Genomic DNA, 20,639 nt, shown 5'->3' on the forward strand with positions numbered 1-20,639 from the left:
TTTCAAATGGTACCATCAAGAAAATGAAAAGACAACTCACAGAATGAGAAAAAGTATTTGCAAATTATATATCTGATAAGGAACTGGTATCTAGAATATATAAAGAACTCTTACAACCCAACAGTATAAAGACAAATAACTCAAAAAACGAACAAAGGATTGAACAGGTATTTGTCCAAAGAAGATATACATATATCCAGATGGTGGAATATTCAGGAATGAAACCCTGAAACCATATGCTAAGTGAAAGCTGCTAGACAAAAAAGGCTACATACTGTAGGATTCCGATGATGTGAAATGTCCAGAATAGGCAAATCCATAGTGACAGAAAGATGATTAGTGGTTGCCCAGAGGTAGTGAGGGGAGAATGGGGAGTTACTGTTAATAGATACGTAGTTTCTCTTTAGAGTGATGATAATGTTGTGGAATTACTGATGATGACTGAGCAACTCTGTGAATAAACTGACCACTGTACACTTTAAATGGGTGAATTGGTATATGTATGAATTATATAGCAGTAATTACGTTTTAAAAAAAGAAGTGAAAGTATTAACATCACCAGGAGTCACCCTAAATCCAAATTCTGGCTTACACAGAATTTCTTTCCTGGACAGTAGATAATATGCAAAGCCAGCAACAGTCTAATTTTACACAGGAATTCCTTACATATCTAGCTGTCAGGTTACTATTTTAAACAAGCACACACAAAAAATTGTAAGTCTTTTAATTCTAGAATGCACTCAGGATTATGGTTTGGTAAACCTTCCAATTCAGTATATTCTTCCTATGTGGCAAAATATGGAATTTCACGATACCACTCAATTTAGATTTGTATATTATAAAAACTTATACTCTTCAGAGAACAGGTTGTTGGTTGGTAGGATAGGGTGGGGAATGTGCAAAATGGGTGAAGTAGTCCAAAGGTACACACTTCCAGTATTAAGATGAGTAAGTCCTGGGGATGTAATGCACAGCATGGGGACTACAATTAATAATTCTGGACTGTATATCTGAAAGTTGCTAATTAGAACAATTCTTAAAAGGTCTCATCAAAACAGAAAAAAATTTTACGCACGGGTGAGGGTTAACTTATTGTGATCATTTCCCACCATATACTGCATATAAATCAAATCATTATTATGTTGTACACCTAAAGCTAATAGTGTATGCCAATTCTCTCTCAAAAAACAAACTCTTGTCTAGACAAGGATGGTCTTTTTTCCCATTGACTCCAAAAGTCGTCCTTGTATATGAGCACACACTTCACAACTTTCTGGGTCTTCAACCATTTATATTTCAAATTTTACCATCACTTTGGAACACACTTAAAAAAATCAGAACCTAGCGCTCTAAAAAGCCGAGGTGAAATGAAATGTGGTCCTACTTGTTTCAGTTTTCTTCCAAATGAGCTTCTGTGGCGGCGACGAGCGCGAAAAGGTTTCTCGGGAGGTGAGCCGTCGCTCTGTCGGAGAACGCTCGCCCCGGACAGCAGACGTCTTCGGTTTTCTTTAACTTCGTCTCAGCGGCCCGGAGGGTCTAGGCGCTTGGGGGTAGCCAAGACGCGAGAGCCGTGGGACACCGGAGGCGCTACAGCACCGGGTAGCAAGCGGACGCCCCCTCGGGCCCTCTCCCTGCCGGCTTCCCTCGCGAGCCTACCTGGACCCGGCCGTCGCGCCCACCGCCCCTGCGCCGTCGCCATGGCAGCGCGCCGCCCCGCCCCCCGCGCGCAGCCAGCCCGCCCGCAGCCCTCTCGCCCTTCCCCCGCCCGGTGGTGCTGCGGAGGAGGGGGTGGGACAGGGGCGGGAGGAGACGCAGGCGAGAGGAATTCGGCGGTGCGACGCCCGCGGCCCATTGGCTGCCTGGTCCTGAGGCCAGAAGCCCCGCCTCTCTGGCGGGGGTCACGTGATCCCTTTCAAAGATGGCCGCCCTGTTGTTTTGATGAATAATACTTGGTGGGGCGAGGGGGCAAGACTAGGGGTGGAGGGGTAGGAGAATTTACTCTTCCATCCAAGGCATCACGAGTCCCATCCTCCCCCTCCCCCCTGCCCGGGCTCCCGCGTGGAGGCGGGGCGTGGCCGGCCTGCTTTGGGAGGGGAGGGAGGGGCTTCCCTCTTCAGTGTTGGGCTCTGCCTGGGCGGCTGTGGGGTCGCCTTACGTCGGGGCTTCCACTCTACTGTCGAACAGTTCCCGCCAGGGCAAAGGGTAGGAGGGACAGCAGGATCTGTCGGGGGGAGCGCAGCTGCCGCGCCACCACCGCGAAGACGCAGCAGGCTCGGAGCGCGAGGCGAGCTGGAGACTGAGCCCCCTAGTCTGGGTAACCTGGGAAGCAGAGGGTAGTAAGTGTCGCCTTAAGATAACCCTTTAGCAGCAGCTGTGGCGGCCAAACGAAGCTGCACGGGGCACAAGCAGTTGTAGGAGTCTTGGGGCGATTGGAGTGACCGACGCCAAGGCGGCTCAGTGCCTCTCGGGTTCTTATTTTTTAACCTCTGACTATGCAATTCTGAAACCTCCCCCATTCGGGGGACCAGGCAGCCCGATAGACACCTTCCACTCTCCTCCCACCCTGGTCTCAAGAAGAGAAGGATCTCTCCCTAACGCCTTTCACCATTAAGAGGAAAGCGATGGAGGAGCTGAGCGCTGATGAGGTGAGGAGGTTGGGGGACACCTTGGGAGATTAGTTGGCAACTCTTTGGCGCTTTGGACGGAGATGATAGTGCGCCAGGGGCGCCTGGCCTTTGAGCTTGGGGAAGGAATGGGGATGACATTTTCCAAGACTAAAATGAGACTCTGAGAGGGTCTCCGCTTGTATTCTTCTGTATCCTCTTGCCTTCTTTCTTCATTCTGGATTCCATTTGCTTATTATTGAGCCTTCTTTTAGGGTCTGAAGAAGAGGAGAGCATATTGAGGCATTTATTATTAAGGGTATTTATTAAGCAAGGGCTAGATTTATATCGTTAAATGTGTGTGTGTCCGCGCGCGCGCCTTACTGCAGCGCTTTGAAGACTAATTTTGGATGGAATCAGAATATATGGGTGTATGTTTTTGAAGGAAAAATTTAAAGTCCCAAGTATGTGTGGCGATTTCATTGTGTAAGTTGATTAAACATACGTTTGTGTTTGGGGGTGACCTACAGACATGTACTTTGCAATTTAACAAAATACGTATCGTCTCAATAGCTTAGTGAATTCCTGTTAAATTCTAGTAATTTGAACTGACCACTAATGACTCTGGCATACTTCTTTCGTTCTGTTCTGCCTTTTTCTAGTTTTTGTCCTCTTCTAACTTGTATTTTACTGTAGCAGACTCTGAACAGGAAGCAAATGATACAGATGTCTTTGTAACTAACTATCCTTCCCCACCTTAATCATTTCTGAAGGGAGTCTTACAGATCCCTGTCTTGATGTTTCAAGGGTTATTTAATAAGATTGTCAGAAAAACAGTGGCAGGGTACAAGGAATTTCCCGTGATTCTACTGAGTTTTCCTCTTCCTTTTTACATATTGGGAGCTTCCCTTTCAGGACCCCTGCTGGCCTCACTCTCTACAATCTATATACCCTCTCATTTCTTTCACTGGTTCACTTTCACTAGTTCATACAAAACGTACCTGCAGTATTATGGAAGTAGTCATCCACCAGTGGGTTATACTATAAAACTTACATGTTTCAGTTTTAGCTACAGAGTAGTCAATGTTTACTTAGGGACTAAAATTCTGTAGGGCTGGGATGTGCAAGTGGTGTGAGTTAAGGGTCAGGTAGGAAAGAAACAGTAACAAAAGTAATTTTGTTGGTTGTGATCCTCAGCTGTTTGGAAAGTCAGGATTGTCTGTTCTGTTACTGAGTTTTGTTTTCTCAAATACATCAGGAATGTAATCTTAAATTAGGAAAACGTTGAACAGTTTCTTTAATTCAGGTAGAAACTATAAAGAGATTTCCTTAGAGGCACTTTGCTCTGTGTAGTTTTCAAAAGTGTGCTCTTCACCCTTTTTCTTTAATATTAATTTTAATGGGTAGCTTCTCTTAAGGCAAAGAGTTCATGTTTTTTAGTAGTCCTCTACTTCCAGAAATTATCTTTTTTCTTCATATGCTCTAAATTGTACCTGCTGTAGAGGTTTTTATATACTTGAGTTTTCACTAAAAAGTTGGTTTCAAGCCAGTAAGACATACAGACCAGTTAAAGATATAGTATAGTCTGAACTGTGGCTCTTCATTTTACCCAGAACTTGAGAAAGGTGTAACTTTTTTATGACCGTATAAGGAACGAATGTAATCGTTGCGGAGGAGATAGAAAAGTATTTTTCAAGGTCAACGGAATACTAAAATAAATGTGAAAAATTAAATTCACTAATACAAGATCAATATAAAATTATGTTCAACAGATTAGTTGGCCTGAACACAAAGGGACAGTTCAATAACTGGTTATATGATTCTCAGCAGAATCTAGAACAAAGTTTTGTTTTGGAAAAATATCCGTAAGTTTTTTAAAAATCCATTTCCATTAATTCTGAGATAAGGTGAGCAATTCTCCACAGAGACATTTCCAAAACTTTTGCCTTTGTATTGTTACTCTGTTGGTGGAAATTTGTGTCACAGGTAGGTGACAAGTAGGTGACATTCATTTGATTAGGAAATAATAATTATGTTTCTGAAAATTCAGACATACATCTCAAGGTGAAAACAGGCAAGATAGTGATCTTTTCCATCTGAATTAGGAAATTAGGTAAGGTACAGTTTCATATTTTAACAAAACAGAAATATATGAGTACAGCCTATGAAAACTGGAGGCTGGTATAACCGGACTAGTAGCCTAAGATGATTTTGCATCATGGGCATTTTTTGGTCCCTCCTCATAGATCACCCACCTTGAATTCTTGTACTTTCCTTCTCTTGTGCTTTCTAAGTAGAGTACTTATTTAACTTTATTGCTTTTTATTATTTATATAGCACATTATGCTAAGTGTGTTGCTCTAAGGAGATGCATGACTAAGTTCATTCTCTTCAGAACCTACATTCCAAGACATACATTACATTCATTCTTTATCCTGCTCAGGTGTTGTTTTCATATTCCAAAGTGGTGCTGTGAGTAGGGCAGGTATATGAAACTGTTTTTTCAACTGTGGTAGTGAGATTACACTGAAATGATTTGCTTTTTTCTGTTCTTTTTTGCTGAATTTTCTTTATGACCTAGTTCATCTTCAAGATGGCTGGCTGGTATTCACAGGGTGTGGTCAGGGTTTTAGAAGAGGGTTAAGTCTTCCTTCCCAAATGCAGAATATGTGACCTTGGACTTTTTAGCAGTGTTCTTTAAGTGGGAAGGGACCTGCATTTATTAACAGCCTTAGAAGCCTGCTCTGTGACAGGCAATTGATAACCATTGTCTCATTTGGTAAAACCATGCAGTCAAGCAGTTCCTTGTATTTTCCTTATTTTATAGGTGAGGCAATGAAAATTTAGGTTAAGTAACTTGTGCATAGTGACGTGGCTTAGAAGTGACAGAGTTGGAATTCAAAACCAGGGTTCCTGATCTAAAAGCTCTTTCTACATTTTACTGCTTAACAGCTGGTAATAAATTCACCACACTTCTATATAAATACCCTACTAAAATGCTTGATCTGCATAGTTTTTCTGTAGAAGCGTTGTTTTAAGTGAAGGCAGTTATGATGCTGGGAAGTTCATAGTCTTTTTGGCACTGACTCTTTATCATGTCCCTCCAAAATTGTTCACTCAACAATAACTTTTTAAAAAGATGCTGTATATCCCCAGCAATGTGTTAGGTAAGTTAGGAGAAAGACCCTTTTCTTAAAGAAATTGTACTTTAACTGGGTTAGAGGTAGTGATAGATAAAAGTCCAACAATGACAATACAGGGTGCTAAGTGCTGTTGTGGAGGTACGCACAAGACATTAAGAAAAACAAGGAGGGATCCCTCGTGGGGCAGTGTCTTAGTGAACACTTTCAAGAAAAAGATATGCTTACTGCTGAGCAGCAGTTGCCAAGCCGAGGACTCGTAACTGCAGAACTGTGACACTGGGAAGCTCAGGGAGCAGCAAGAAGTAGTAGGACTGGAGACAGGATTTTGCCCCAGGCAGTGGATGCAGATAGGCAGGCACCAGATTTTGGAGGGTTTTCAGAAATGGTCAGGAGTTTGTTTTCTCAGTAAGACTGGAAGAAGCCTTTAAGGCATTTTAAGGGATTTAAAAGATGACCGACAAGGGTGTAGAAGGTGGATTGGAGGAAGGTGGCTGCAGGTTGGGAGACAAATTAGGAGACTGTTGTTATCTAGGAGCAAGGCAGTGGGGTCTGAAGTAAGGCTTTGGCAGTGGGAATAGGGGAGGGCAGGCACTAGAAATATCCAGGATCTAAGGTAACCTCCTCCTAATGATCAGTTTGATATAAAGAGATGGGGCCATGGTAGAGAAGATAGAAAAAGATGAGTCCATTGTTTTTAGTTAGGGAGAAGGATGGACTGCAGGGATAAAGACTCCCAGACAAGAAGCAGATTTTGGAGAAAGCAAATGAATTCATTTGGACCATTTAAAGATGAGCCACCTTGGAGACCCTACCCCTGGCCTTTCTCCTCTAGCATCTCCAGCTTTGACCTTTTTCTTTCTTTGTACAGGCCTCAGAACCTAAGCTTACTTTTTTTCCCAGTAGATAGTTGCTACCACTCACTTTATAATCAGGATTTTCTTCCTCAAGCCTAGTAGGAGAGTGGGACGTAGTCTTCCAGGCCTTCTTCACTCCATTTATTCATTTTAGCCAAGGGACAGAGAATGATAATGACATCAGCTGACATTTACTGAGCTTCTAATATGTGCTAATAAGCACTTATCTTACTCAACAAAGTCGGTATCATCACCCCATTTTACAGATAAAATCGAGGCTAATAGAAATTCAGAAACTTGCTGAAAGGTACACTGTCAGGAAGTGGTATAGAACCTGTGTTCCAATCCAGGGCCTGACTCCAGAGTTCTTAATCTCTGTACTAAACGACCTCCAAAACAGAACTCTGAGCAAATTGTAACATTTATAGCATTTTTATTGTCCCTTTTGAGAGGAGAAGTAGAAGCCCTAGTTATTGCCAAGAGTGGAGCTCATTAAATAGCCCTCTGTTGTAGGGGAAGAAGATAGAACCTTCTAACACGGGGCTCTTGGGTCATGAGGCCTTTGCTCAGTGCAAAGTGCGTTTGCTTAGAAGATACTTGTAGTGTGTCTAGATGGAGATATTTTCCTATGATCAGCTCATTCAACAGTATTTACTGTTTTCTTGCTACATATCAGACAGCCATGAGCCCTGCTTGCATGGAGCTTCATTCTAATGGGTGGAGACATGATAAACATATACACATGTCATTTTGGACAACTACTATGAAGAAAAAGGATAAAGGGATGGAGAGCAGTGGGGTGTGTGCAATTTCAGGAGGTGGCTCTGGAGTAGAAGTTTTAAGGTTGACAAGGAGCCATCTGGAGGGAAGAATGTTCCTAGAACAGCAGAAACCAGGGACATATCCTTGATCTCCAGGAACAGTGAGGAGGCTGAGTGTGGTTAGAACCTGCTAAGCAAGAGCACAGTGGCAGGAGATGCAATCATACAATCTTCCACCAAAGTTTACTGAGCTTGTAACTGGCTTTCAGTCAGTTCTGAGATGCCCACTCACCCCTGTTGTTTCTTCACATTTTAGCATCGAAATTGGAATGCTTCTTACATGGTGTAAACACTGCAGGCCAGGTGGCAGTTGTAACACAGTTGTCATTTCCTGTTTATGTGCAAACCAGGTTATACCTGTTCATACTATTGCCCCTTTAGTTGAGTGCTGTGCATGTTAAATTAGTTGCCATTTTAAATACCTTAAAAGAAATTATACTTTGATCAGCCATGAATGCAAATGTCACTTTGTATGCAGAGAGGAATGGAAACGGCAGTGGGGTGTCACTTTGATATTAGCAAAGAAAATGTTTATTGTTGGAGGAACGACCATAATTCCCTGTTCTATGGCAGAGCAGTAGCCAACTGCATTAGGGAGCTGTAGAGAGGCGGAAATCAGTGGTCCGGGAAGCTGTGTCACATTTTGAAATTGAACATACAGTTAGGATTGCTTTCATACCCAGGCAGCACAACTGAAGGTCAGAAACACTCCACATGCCTCCTCCGAAAGAAATTTCAGAGCGGTGAGAGACTGGGGTAACTGATTGCTACTCTGTCCCAGCCTATTGTTAGGGCATTTTGTGGTGGTTTAATGATTCTATGTTTTTTTTTTGGTAGCACAGAAAATAATGGTGCAATTTACAATCAGTGACCTCTTTGATGAAATACAGTATATACCCAGCATTGTTCTAGACCATGAGGATATATCAGTGAACAATACAGAACTCCCTGCCTTCATGAGGCTTATATTCTGATTCATGTTTTAAAAGAATCATCTGGCTGCTGTGAAGAGAATTGATAATGGGGAGAGAGAAGGGTTAGGAGGCCATTAAAGTAGGAGTCGCAGGACCAGGGTTAGTGCAGGAGAGGTGAGAAAAGGTCAGGTAGTGGATGGTCAGATAATTTGGGAGTAGAACCAATCAGATTGGGTGAAGGGGTGGATGAGGGGGTCGCAGAGAGGGGAGTCGAGAATGGCTGTGTGAGTCGGGATACCACGGGGGGACCAGTGTGACACCGAAGCATGAAGTGGCAGCTGCTTAAACCAGACAGATGTATGTTTCTCTCTAAACAGAAGTCTGGGTGGGAGGCAGGGGCTCTGTGCTCATTAGGGACCCAAGTGCCTTCTGTCATCACACCAGCTTTCCTAACATACGGCTTCCATCTTTGTGTCCAACACTTGCCTGCATTCTGGCCAGAGGGAAGAGAGGAGAGGGAAGAACTTATGCTCCTTCTCTTTCATGGCACAGCCTGGAGGTTGCATTGATCACTTCTGCGCCACCTCCCACTGGCAGAGCCTGGGTAACGTACATGGCCTCAGCTCTTTGCAGGGAAGCTGAGAAATAAGGGTGTTTACTGGGTAGCCATATGTTCAGCCAAAAGTTCTCCACAGTTTAGGCCTTTCTTTCCCTACCCTTCTCCTCATACCTAAAACACACTGTGCCTTTTCCTAAAGGGACAACCCTCAATCAACTCCAGAGTCCAGAATATCTAGGTGATATATAGTCCAGGAACTTTTAGATTAAAATAGAAGGTGTCTGCTGCCCCCTCTTTCCCATGGACTATGGTGGAGTAGGATAGGAAGGATAATGGAAATGGAGGTGTTTTTTTTTCTTTTGGTACCATTAATCTACAGTTACATAAGGAACTGTAGATTATGTTTACTAGACTCCCCCCATCATCAAGTTCCCCCCACAAACCCCATTACAGTCACTGTCCATCAGCATAGTAAGATGCTATAGAGTCACTACCTGTCCTATCTGTGCTGTACAGCCCTCCCCGTGCCCCACCCCCACATTATACATGCTAATCGTAATGCCCCCTTTCTTTTTCCCTGCTGTTACCCTTCCCTTCCCACCCATCCTCCCCAGTCCCTTTCCCTTTGGTAACTGTTAGTCCATTCTTGGGGTCTGTGATTCTGCTGCTGTTTTGTTCCTTCAGTTTTTCTTTGTTCTTATACTCCACATATGAGTGAAATCATTTGGTACTTGTCTTTCTCCGCCTCACTTATTTCACTGAGCATAATACCTTCTAGCTCCATCCATGTTGTTGCAAATGGATTTGTTTTCTTCTTATGGCTGAATAATATTCCATTGTGTATATGTACCACCTCTTCTTTATCCGTTCATCTACTGATGGACACTTAGGTTGCTTCCATTTCTTGGCTATTGTAAATAGTGCTGCAATAAACATAGGGGTGCATGTGTCTTTTTCAAATTGGGCTGCTGCATTCTTAGGGTAAATTCCTAGGAGTGGAATTCCTGGGTCAAATGGTATTTCTATTTTGAGTTTTTTGAGGAACCTCCATGCTTTCCACAATGGTTGAACTAATTTACATTCCCACCAGCAGTGTAGGAGGGTTCCCCTTTCTCCATATCCTCGCCAACATTTGCTGTTGTTTGTCTTTTAGATGGTGGCCATCCTTACTGGTGTGAGGTGATATCTCATTGTGGTTTTAATTTGCATTTCTCTGATGACTAGTGATGTGGAGCATCTTTTCATGTGCCTGTTGGCCATCTGAATTTCTTCTTTGGAGAACTGTTTGTTCAGTTCCTCTGACCATTTTTTGATTGGATTATTTGCTTTTTGTTTGTTGAGGTGCGTGAGTGCTTTATGTATTTTGGATGTCAGCCCTTTATCGGATCTGTCATTTATGAATATATTCTCCCATACTGTAGGGTTCCTTTTTGTTCTATTGGTGGTGTCCTTTGCTGTACAGAAGCTTTTCAGCTTGATATAGTCCCACTTGTTCATTTTTGCTTTTGTTCCCCTTGCCTGGGAAGATATGTTCATGAAGAAGTCGCTCATGTTTATGTCCAGGAGATTTTTGCCTATGTTTTTCCTAAGAGTTTTATGGTTTCATGGCTTACATTCAGGTCTTTGATCCAGGAAATGGAGTTTTTAATGCAAATAACAACTTCCATTTGGGAAAGGGTGCAATGAGGAGCACACAGCTTTCAGTGGCCCGTCGTCATTGTCAGCTCCCACCAGGGCGAGGTGTGGGGGCCCCTTTCTTGGAGGTGGTGGGAGTTCCTGATGCAGCCGGTTAGCAGCCCTTGGGCTGCTCTCATGGAAGAACTCCTTTGTTTCTCATCCTTCGCTGTCTGTGGCAGCTTCTCAGTGTCGGCTTCTCTCTGGGGTCAGGTCACTGAAGACCATCCCCTTGCTGGGGCTGAATAGTTTCTTCAGCTTGTTTTCAGCTGGAGACTGAAGGAGTTGGATTTTCAACCCTCCTTAGCCACCAAAGTACCAGACTCCGAGTAAAGTGAGACTGTAGACTGTGGACACATGTTAGGCAGACCTTTGTTCCGTTTTATCTCTGCATGCAAATCGGCATGCTGTGGCTTGAGTTTGTCTTGTGGGACTTCTTGCTTAAAGTGGCAAGAAGCCAATAAGCACCCAAATTCCTAATTGTTCAACCAGTTCCCCTAGAATTACAGGCTGTGTAGGCATGCAGGCTTTTTCTAAGAGGCCACGGGTTTTACCACATGTTTTATTGTGGCCCTAACAAGGGTTACCACCCTTCCATCCTGCAATATCTGTGTCCGTGCTGACCCCTAAGCCATGGCCACATATTTACATTTTAGTAAGGTTGATTACTTCCAGGTTCCAAATTCTATATATTAGTTAGGATATTGGCTTGGCTGCTATAGCAGAGAGAACCAAAGTATAATTGTTTAAACAAGACGAAGTTTATTTTTCTTTCAAGTAAAAATCTGGGTAATGGTTAAGAGCTGGTTTAATACTTCCATTATTACTAGGGAGCCCTACTCATTGTGTTTTATGCTCTGTCATCCTCAGTATGAGACATCTAGCTTGTAGTCCAAGGTGGCTGCTCCAGCACGTATGCACACATCTGCATGTCAGTCCCCAGGAAGGGACTAAAGCCGGGGGAAGGGAGGGCACATTCCTATCCTTTAAGACCTGGTCAGAAAGTATCTCACATCTTTGTTTACATTTCCTTCGCCAGAACTTAAGTCACATGGCCACAACCAGATGCAAAGGAGGCTGAATGTATATTAGGAGGCAACCAGCCATCTCTACCACAGCAATGCCAAGAGTTAGCTGATGCAGACTGAAAAATGGAGTTGTCATATACTGAGGTGGGGAAAGTTGAAAATTGAAAGAAGGTTAGAAGGAGAAATTCAGTTATCTTTGTGATCATATTGCTTATTATTTATCTACCTGGAGGTGTTAAGTAGAGTATTGCATATATGGGGAAAGAGTTTGGATTGGGGATCCCAATCTGGAAGTTGTCGGTTTGTTTAAAGTCCTGCAAGTGGTCAGATTACCTAGGGAGTGAGCCTAAAATGAGAAGAGAGGAGGTCAGAGGACAGGGCTTCTGCCCTGGCATTTGTAGGTGGGGAGATAAAGAGGACTCTGAAAAGGACTGATAAAGGGATAGCCACTGAGGTAGGCGGAAAGTCAAGAGAGCATGGAATTCTGGAGAAGAAGGAAGTGGAAGTGTTCCATCATGGAGGGGGTTGTTCAGCTCCTTTGAATGTCAGTTACTTTAAGTTAGAGGAAGAGCAGGACTTGACAGTGGGACTTGGCAACATGGAGGTCATTGGCGACCTTGGCAAGACCAGTTTCATTGCTGACTGGAATAGGTTCAAGGGAGACTGGAAAGAGAGAATAGATCACTCAGGAGTGAGGCACAGGCTCCAGGGATGTACTGGAAGCCATGGGTTTAAGAAGTGAGAAGGAAATATTTGCTGAGCATATCCTTTAAAATTTTACCTTTTACCATTCCCTGTTTTAATCATTAACTCCTTTATTCATTCAGTAACTCTTTAATCAATGTTTATTCTGTTCCTTTCTTTTCCCAAGGTAGGAAGTAAAGGCACAGAAGGTTTGAATATGATTCCTAGCAGGGTGTTTTGGGCCCGAAGAGTTCCAAATATAAATTTTGAAACAATAATCTGGGAGTCACTAGATCATGTTATAGTTTTTAAAACTATTTTTTTAAAGCTGAGTGGCAAATATGTTCATGGTAAAATATTATTTTGTTTGTTAGTGTTATTAAATATGTGTGGGATATTTACTCTCTGGGGGATATGCATGTGGAGCTACCATCTCAAATATGAGTAAGACCTAGTCTCTACCTTCAGCAAGCTGATATTCCAGTGGGACACAGGAACGTAGCCGGCTAGTGTTCAAGTGCTAAAATAGATGTTAAGTAAAGGGAGTGTGATCATGGGAAGGACTCTGGGAGGATTTGAGTTTAGTCCCTAAAGATGATCCGGATTTTTGACGTTTAGAGAAATGTGTGGTGAGGTTAAGTGCTTCAGTTATTTATTACTCTGGGCAAACTTTATTATATTCTATTGCATTCTTTTGAAATTGTCAAACTATTAGAATTATTAAGGAAAAACTGGAGATGGTGAAAAATCTGGTATTCATGGGTGGTTGCTGATCTGAAGGGTTTTATGATGCAGTTACTAGGTACAGCCAAGTGCCTCACCCTAAACTCTCCTAAGCCACTAAGAGTCAGCAGAATCTGGAGGAGAACGAGTTGGGGTGAAGTGGGAAGAACAGAAGAGGTGTTGCATTGATGTGACTTCTCTCCCAATACTGATCACACTGCATTGGAATTGTCTGTTTTCTCAGTGCATCTTCTACTGCAATGCAAGCTCCTGACTATTCTTTTTCTCTGTTTTTTTAATCCGGCTCTCAGCACAGGGTTTGGTACAGAGTTGTCCACAATACATCTCTGTGGTATGTGTGAATTGAATACAGGGTGTCTTTTTTGACTCTCAATTTTGTGTTGCAGTAGTATTTTTGCTGTTACTACATGAAGTTGCATTAGTTAGGTAAATGTAGGCGCTTGAAAGAAATCTTATTGTCAGGGTTGTAATTCATTCAGAGTCAGATACACCTGGGTTTCTGGAGGACCAAACAATGGGATGTCCTTGAACAAAGTACTTTCTGAGCTCAGTTGCCTCATGTAAAATGAGGGTATGCATGCCTATCTCCTGCATCATTCTTTAGGTTAATTGCAGTGATAGGTTAAGTGTGTGGGGCAGTGCCCTGGCAGGGTAGATAGATTCCTGGGGCATACTAGCTCTTTTCTGGAGTAAGACTGAATTGTACACACCTCGGACTTTAGTTGGGGCCCATGTAACATCTAACAAACATTTGCATGTAATAATTCCAAGAGCACAAAAGGTGCTACCTTACTGATTAAGGTAGCGAACAGGCCCTGGATTGTGTGAAGGGTTGAGTTGGAAGCCTCTCACCTTACCCCTTAAACTTCCCCAAGTTTCTTCTTTCCAGGGCCCACCTTGTGTGTGGAGACACACTGTTACCACTTGTCAGGCCTCTCCTTCCCATTCTCTAGAATCTGGAGAGATCAGGTGGCCTGAGTTGGCTAGTCACGTGTTATAACAAGGAAATGAAAATAGTGGAAAATTTAGAACTATCTAGCAACCTTTATAATCTACTCACTAGAACTTTTTATGTACAATTTGATTTACTCATAAAATTGCCCTGTTTGGAGTATTGAGCAGTATGAGCATCTAGGAAGAAGCAGGCAGTACATTTTTTTGAGGCATGATGTAGGAAAAAAATGTAAAATGCTAAAAATTGAAAACAAACAAACACTCTTCTCATTGGGTACAGATCTACCAAGAGAATTTACACTTTCGTTTCAGCAATAATTGTTTTATGGGCCACTTAAAAAATGTTAACATTCAATCTACACAGAGAAAAATATTATAGCCCCTTTGAGCTTTGAACATCAGTTATGTAAGAGTAGATGTTTTGAGTGTCATTTATGACATTTTGTTCTAGGATTTTAACACAAGACTGCACATAATACATTTGTGTTTTTTAACCTTTAACTTCTATGCTGGTTAATCTTATGATAAATACAGGCTGAGAATATTTGGCATTTCATCAAAAAAAGTTCCACTTTTCTTTTCCTTTAGGGACAACTTGGGCCAAATAGAGTGGTTATCTACAAGGGCTTTTGCTTGTTCGTTTTTACTTTGTATAAATGTCCTCATATTCCAAAAGGTTGGTGATTTCTGGTCTAGGGCAATGTAAATAAAACAGTCTCTTGCCTTGAGGTGTTATGATTAGAGTGGCTTGTAACTAGCAGAATTTTCATGAATGCCAAGTGGAAAAAAATGCTGTGAAGGTGTGCCGTTGGTCACTTCCTCCATCTTTCTGATGTTCATGCACATAAGTAGTAGCAGGTTCGCCCGACTGAAACGAGATGGCTATGTGGAAGTGTCGCCATTTCTGATTTTAAAAAGGGTCTAGAGGCATTGGTTGAGGGATGATGCCTAACCTGTAGGAGAAACTGCAGCAGTGATCCATGTTAGGAAGGCAATCTTTTTTCATACCAAGAATCTGATCGACACATACGTCATGGCCAAAGTTGGTATTTCCTTTCTCTGAATGGCCCAGTATTAGAGTATTTCTCTAACACAGTTGTGTAGATTGGTGCAATCCTGATGTGGAGTATTTAGAATGAACATAAATATTTGGTAGAAATTAGAGAAAATGCATGAATCCTGCCCCAGAAGAATTTACCTTGGTGTTAGCAATAATTATTTTGTGAGTCAATTTTAAAAACTCTTTCCACATAGCTGGGTTTTAAAAAATTATTTTAAAATGTTTAATGCTGTCTGTTTCACTTGATCACTTTTAAGTGACCAGAGTCTGTTTTGTGGAATAACATCAGTAGTAGCTGCTACTTGGCCTCATCTAGGTTCATCTTGTCTGTTTAACTAAGTGGGATCACAGATAGAATGAGGACTATACCATCTCTTTCTGTCACTTGGGATGTTTTTGGTGAGGATATAAAATTGAAGCTAAAAGAATCATTTTTTAAACACCAGGTCTAATTAAAGTGACCCTACTATCTGGATGTTTCTCTGCTGTATGATGTTGGTGGGCGTAGGCTCTTGATCCTAGTGACTTCTTCTCCTAATTCACAGTCAGGTCTGATTGATGCTTTTTAGTAGCTGGGCCACCTATCCATGTTTTGGGGTGAAACAGATCCCTAAGCCAAAGGAATACAGTATCTGTGCCTAAAAGGAAGATGGAAAGAACGGAAAGAACAAAAGGATGGAGAAAACTCATAGGCTGAAGCTAAAAAAAAAAAGACTGTTTCCTTAATGTCAGGTAGACACTTTTCTTTGTCCAACAAATATTTCTTGAGTGCTGTATTAGGCATTGTTAGAGCTGCTGAGGATATAGATGCAGTGATAATACAATAGATCAAGTCCCTGCCCTTTTGGAGTTGTGCTGGGACGAGGTAGACTTGAGACTTATAGATACCAATTCAGGTAGTACTTGTATTATCTTTCTCTGATGACTGTCTTGATAAGTGATGTTTATATTATCACCTTCTAAATGGGGAAACCAGTGCTCAGACAACAGCTGGAAACAGTTGCAGCTGGGATTGTGACCCAGAGCTATACATGAAAGCTCACCGTGTAAAAGCCTTCGTGAAGACGGGGCACAGAGCAGCGAGTCACTCGTCTACTGCACTTGGGCTCATGTTTCCCTCTCAAGTGGAATGCTGTTTTGAAAAATCGCTGTAATATCCAGTGTTGACAAAGAGTCTACAGTAAGTCTTTAGAAGTTTTTTTCTAATTTGAAGTAATAGTATTCATTTATATTTTCAGTGTTACGGGTGACTTAAGAAAGTCTTGGTAATTAGGCAGGTTATGCCTCTGGTTCTTAGCCCTCACCAGGTATCAGAACATGGTTAGGCAGGTGGAATGTTTTCCATATTACTCATCATGCAAAAAGTATTGACTTAATTATTTTTGTTACAGTTTATAAAACTTCTTGTAATGAAAAAAGTGTAACCATTAGATTACACTGGAGAATTATAAGTGCCATGCCCTCTTTTTCTCCCAAGGAAAACAGTTAGCAGTCTGTTTCTGTGACAACAAAACCATTTCTTTGTCATGGGTTGACTGCTGGGTTGAAGTATGAAGATGTGAGTGTCCCACTGTCAAGCAGCTAAGGCAGTTGTTGAAAAGATGACTAGTTGGAAAATTGTGTATTTTGCTAGTAATTGCTAGTAATGGCCTTTGTAAGAATGTAGTGCTTTATTTTTGAGAGATTTATTCAACTAGAAAACTACTCGTGTGAAGTCAGATGACTTGGCTGCATTCCTTTTGCAGGGAAGGGAAGCCTGGCAGCGGCTAACGTGTGTAGGTGAGGAGAGGCTCTGGAGTTGGGGGTGCGCCGGCAGAGACTGAACACAGGACTGTCAGACAGACGGAGGGTCTCCGTGAAGTGCTCACGTCTGAACCAGGCCTCCTCTGAGAGTGAAGGGGCTCCTGTACACTAAGGAGCACTGGAGCATGAGGGCTGGGAGCCAGGGTGGTTGGTCTTCCTGCTGTTTGAGGGCAAAAGCAAGAGACACCTCAGGGTTTGATTTGGGGGCCAGTCAGCCCTGGACATGGTCATAATAACCTCGGAAGAAGAACTGTAATAGAGAAATCAGGCTTCTGGTAACTTTGAGTGTACAGTTTTGATTTGTGGGAGTCATCTGGAAAGTGAAGCAGAAAAGGATTGGAAAACTGTGATTGCAGAGGTGACAGTGCAGTTCTCTATTATCTCTCCATCCAAGATAGTTTTCTTTTTTCAAAGTTAGGGTTTATTTTTTCCAAGCTAAATCTTCTAACATTATTTCTTCCCCTAGAATCACAGGTTTTTAGAACTTGAAAAGATTTTAGAAATCTTTGTAGCTTACTTGCTTCATTTAAAATTATTTCTTTCTGATCATAAATTCAGTCATACATATTCACTGTATTCTAAATGATTCATTGTAAGACGACTTCCAAAATCAAGAATAAAGGGAAAAGCAAGAATTGCTTGTAATCCTGTTAACCGTTATTAACTTTTTGGCCTATTGCCTCTTGTTATTATGTTGTTAAAAAACAAATTCAACTGAATAAATGTAAAGCTGAAATTGACTTTATTCAGTGATTCATGAACAAGGCAGTGTCCCATCTAGCAAATAGAAAGGAGTTCTGAAGAGCTGCACAAAACTGCTGATTTTTATAGGCCAAAAGTAGGCAGGAACAGGCAAAGAACAGATTATGCCTCGTCTTTCTTTGGGGAACAGAAGGGGTCTGTCAGGTGGATTGCCGCACTAGTGCTGACCAGGAAATCCCAGATTGACTGGTTTAAGAGTACATTCCAGGGAGAGGTTGAAACTGCAATTAGGTTAGATATTAAGCCTTGGTTTGCTGACGTGGGTTTAGCACAAGTGGCTCCACGTTGGGCCTGTTGTCTCTTTTTTTAAGTGTATGTATCTGTGTATTCTAATGTTTCTTACTCCTGTATCTCTGCTCTACCTGGAGCCGTCCCTTCCCAAGCATTACAAGCTCTTCATCTCAGCTGAAATGTCACCTTCCCCTGGAACCTTTCCCTTTGACACCCCACATTCCTGCAGGACCCTGCCCTGGCTTGGCTTCACTTGTGCCCGTACCGTATTGCTTTAGAGCAATCTGCTTTTGTGTCTGTTTCCCCTGCTAGACTGACAGCAGAAAATAAGACACATTTATGTTTCATCTTAAAAGCCCATTTATAATAGTGCCTGAAGCATAGGGACTTGGTTAAAGTTTGTTGAATCAATGAAGAAATTGTTAGAATCTTATTGTATGTTGGTTTTTCTTTAAGTAAGGTATCATTGATATAAACGCTTCTGAAGGTTTCACAAGAAAAATATTGTGGTTACGACATTCACCTATATTATCAAGTCCCCCCATGCCCCACTGAAGTCACTTTTAATCAGTGTAGTAAGATGCCACAGAGTTGCTACTTGTCTTCTCTGCGCTACACAGTCTTCCCAGTGACCCCCCCACACACCATGTATACCAATCATAATACTCCTCAGTCCCCTTCTCCCTCCCTCCCAACCTACCCTCCCCAACCCTTTCCATTTGGTAACCTCTAGTCACTTTTTGAAGTCTGTGAGTCTGCTGCTGTTTTGTTCCTTCAGTTTTGCTTCATTGTTATACTCTGCAAATGAGGGAAATCATTTGGTACTTGTCTTTCTCCACCTGGCTTATTTCACTGAGCATAATACCCTTTAGCTCCATCCATGCTGTTGCAAATGGTAGGATTTGTTTTCTTCTCATGGCTGAATAATATTCCATTGTGTGTATATACCACATCTTCTTTATCCATTCATCTACTGATGGACACTTAGGTTGCTTCCATTTCTTGGCTATTGTATAAATAGTGCTGCAGTAAAAATAGGGGTGCATATGTCTTTTTGAATCTGGGATCTTGCTTTTCTTTGGGTAAATTCCTAATAGTGGAATTCCCAGGTCAAAAGGTATTTCTATTTTTAGTTTCTTGAGGAACCTTCATATTGCTTTCCACAATTGTTGAACTAATTTATATTCCCACCAGCAGTGTAGGAGGGTTCCCCTTTCTCCACATCTTCACCAGCATTTGTTCCTAGTCATTTTGATGTTGGTCATCCTAAGTGGTCTTAGGTGATATATCATTGTGGTTTTAATTTGCACTTCCCTGATAATTAGCAATGTGGAGCATCTTTTCATGTGCCTGTTGGTGATCTGAGTTTCTTCTTTGGAATATCCTCCACCCATTTTTCTAATCTGGTATTTGCTTTTTGCGTGTTGAGGCGTGCAAGTTCTTTATGTATTTTGGGTATTATCCCCTTGTCGGATATGTTGTTTACAAATATATTCTCCCATACTATAGGATATCTTTTTCTCCTACTGATGGTGTCCTTTGCTGTGCAGAAGCTTTTTAGCTTGATGTAGTCCCAGTTCATTTTTGCTTTTGTTTCCCTTGCCCAAGGAGACGTGTTCAGGAAAAAGTTGCTCATGTTCATATTCAGGAGATTTTTGCCTATGTTTTCTTCTAAGAGTTTTATGGTTTCATAACTTACATTCAGATCTTTGATCCATTTTGAGTTTACTTTTGTGTGTGGAGTTAGACAATAATCCAGTTTCATTCTCTTACATGTAGCTGTCCAGTTTTTCCAACACCAGTTGTTGAAGAGGCTGTCATTTCCCCATTGTATATCCATAGCTCCTTTATCGTATATTAATTGACCATATATGCTTGGGTTAATATCTGGGCTCTCTATTCTGTTCCATTGATCTATGGGTCTGTTCTTGTGTCAGTACCAAATTGTCTTGATTACTGGGTCTTTGTAGTAGAGGTTGAAGTCAGGGAGTATAATCCCCCCCAGCTTTATTCTTCCTTCTCAGTATCGTTTTGGTTACTCAGGGTCTTTTGTGGTTCCATATGAATTTTAGAACTATTAACACTAGTTGGTAGAAGAATGACGTTGGTATATTGATAGGAATTGCACTGAATCTGTAGATTGCTTTAGGCAGGATGGCCATTTTGACAATATTAATTCTTCCTTTCCATGAGCATGGGATATGTTTCCATTTATTGGTATCTTCTTTAATTTTCTCATGAGTGTTCTGTAGTTTTCAGAGTATAGGTCTTTCAGTTCCTTGGTTAGGTTTATTCCTAGGTATTTTGTTCTTTTTGATGCAAGTGTGAATGGAATTGTTTTCCTGATTTCTCATTCTGCTAGTTCATCATTAGTACATAGGAATGCAACAGATTTCTGTATACTGATTTTGTATCCTGCAACTTTGCTGAATTCAGTTATTAGTTCTAGTAGTTTTGGGGTGGATTCGTTCATCATTAGTACATAGGAATGCAACAGATTTCTGTATACTGATTTTGTATCCTGCAACTTTGCTGAATTCAGTTATTAGTTCTAGTAGTTTTGGGGTGGATTCTTTAGGGTTTTTTACGTACAATATCATGTCATCTGTAAACAGTGACAGTTTGACTTCTTCCTTACCAGTCTGGATGCCTTTTATTTCCTTGTGTTGTCTGATTGCTGTGGCTAGACCTCCAGGACTATGTTGAATAAAAGTGGGGAGAATGGGTGGCATCCTTGTCTTGTACCCGATGATAAAGGAAAAGCTTTCAGCTTCTCGCTTTTAAGGATGATGTTGGCTGTGGGTT

The 20,639-nt window shown here is 41.7% G+C and overlaps 1 protein-coding gene and 1 long non-coding RNA gene across 5 annotated transcripts in view; one reads left to right on the forward strand and one right to left on the reverse strand.

Annotated features, from left to right (window-relative positions):
• Nucleotides 1–1,747, reverse strand: part of LOC130683301 (uncharacterized) — a 73,397-nt gene extending 71,650 nt beyond the window's left edge. Inside the window, exon 1 of the long non-coding RNA XR_008996885.1 lies at nucleotides 1,385–1,747. This is a non-coding gene — a long non-coding RNA (uncharacterized LOC130683301). The remainder of the gene's footprint in view (nucleotides 1–1,384) is intronic.
• A 181-nt stretch (nucleotides 1,748–1,928) lies between these two features.
• UBE4B (ubiquitination factor E4B) overlaps nucleotides 1,929–20,639 on the forward strand; it is a 136,881-nt gene continuing 118,170 nt past the window's right edge. For 2 of the 4 annotated variants that reach the window (XM_036925230.2, XM_036925229.2), the window contains exon 1: nucleotides 1,929–2,645. Coding sequence is in view for 3 of the 4 variants with exons in the window: in XM_036925229.2 (XP_036781124.1) it covers nucleotides 2,622–2,645 (24 nt within the window). In the remaining variant the exon portion in view is untranslated. The remainder of the gene's footprint in view (nucleotides 2,646–20,639) is intronic. The other 2 variants (XM_036925231.2, XM_036925234.2) reach the window with 2 other exon arrangements.

The sequence above is a fragment of the Manis pentadactyla genome, chromosome 4 (assembly GCF_030020395.1).
Source record: "Manis pentadactyla isolate mManPen7 chromosome 4, mManPen7.hap1, whole genome shotgun sequence".
NCBI classification, from domain to species: Eukaryota; Metazoa; Chordata; class Mammalia; order Pholidota; family Manidae; genus Manis; species Manis pentadactyla.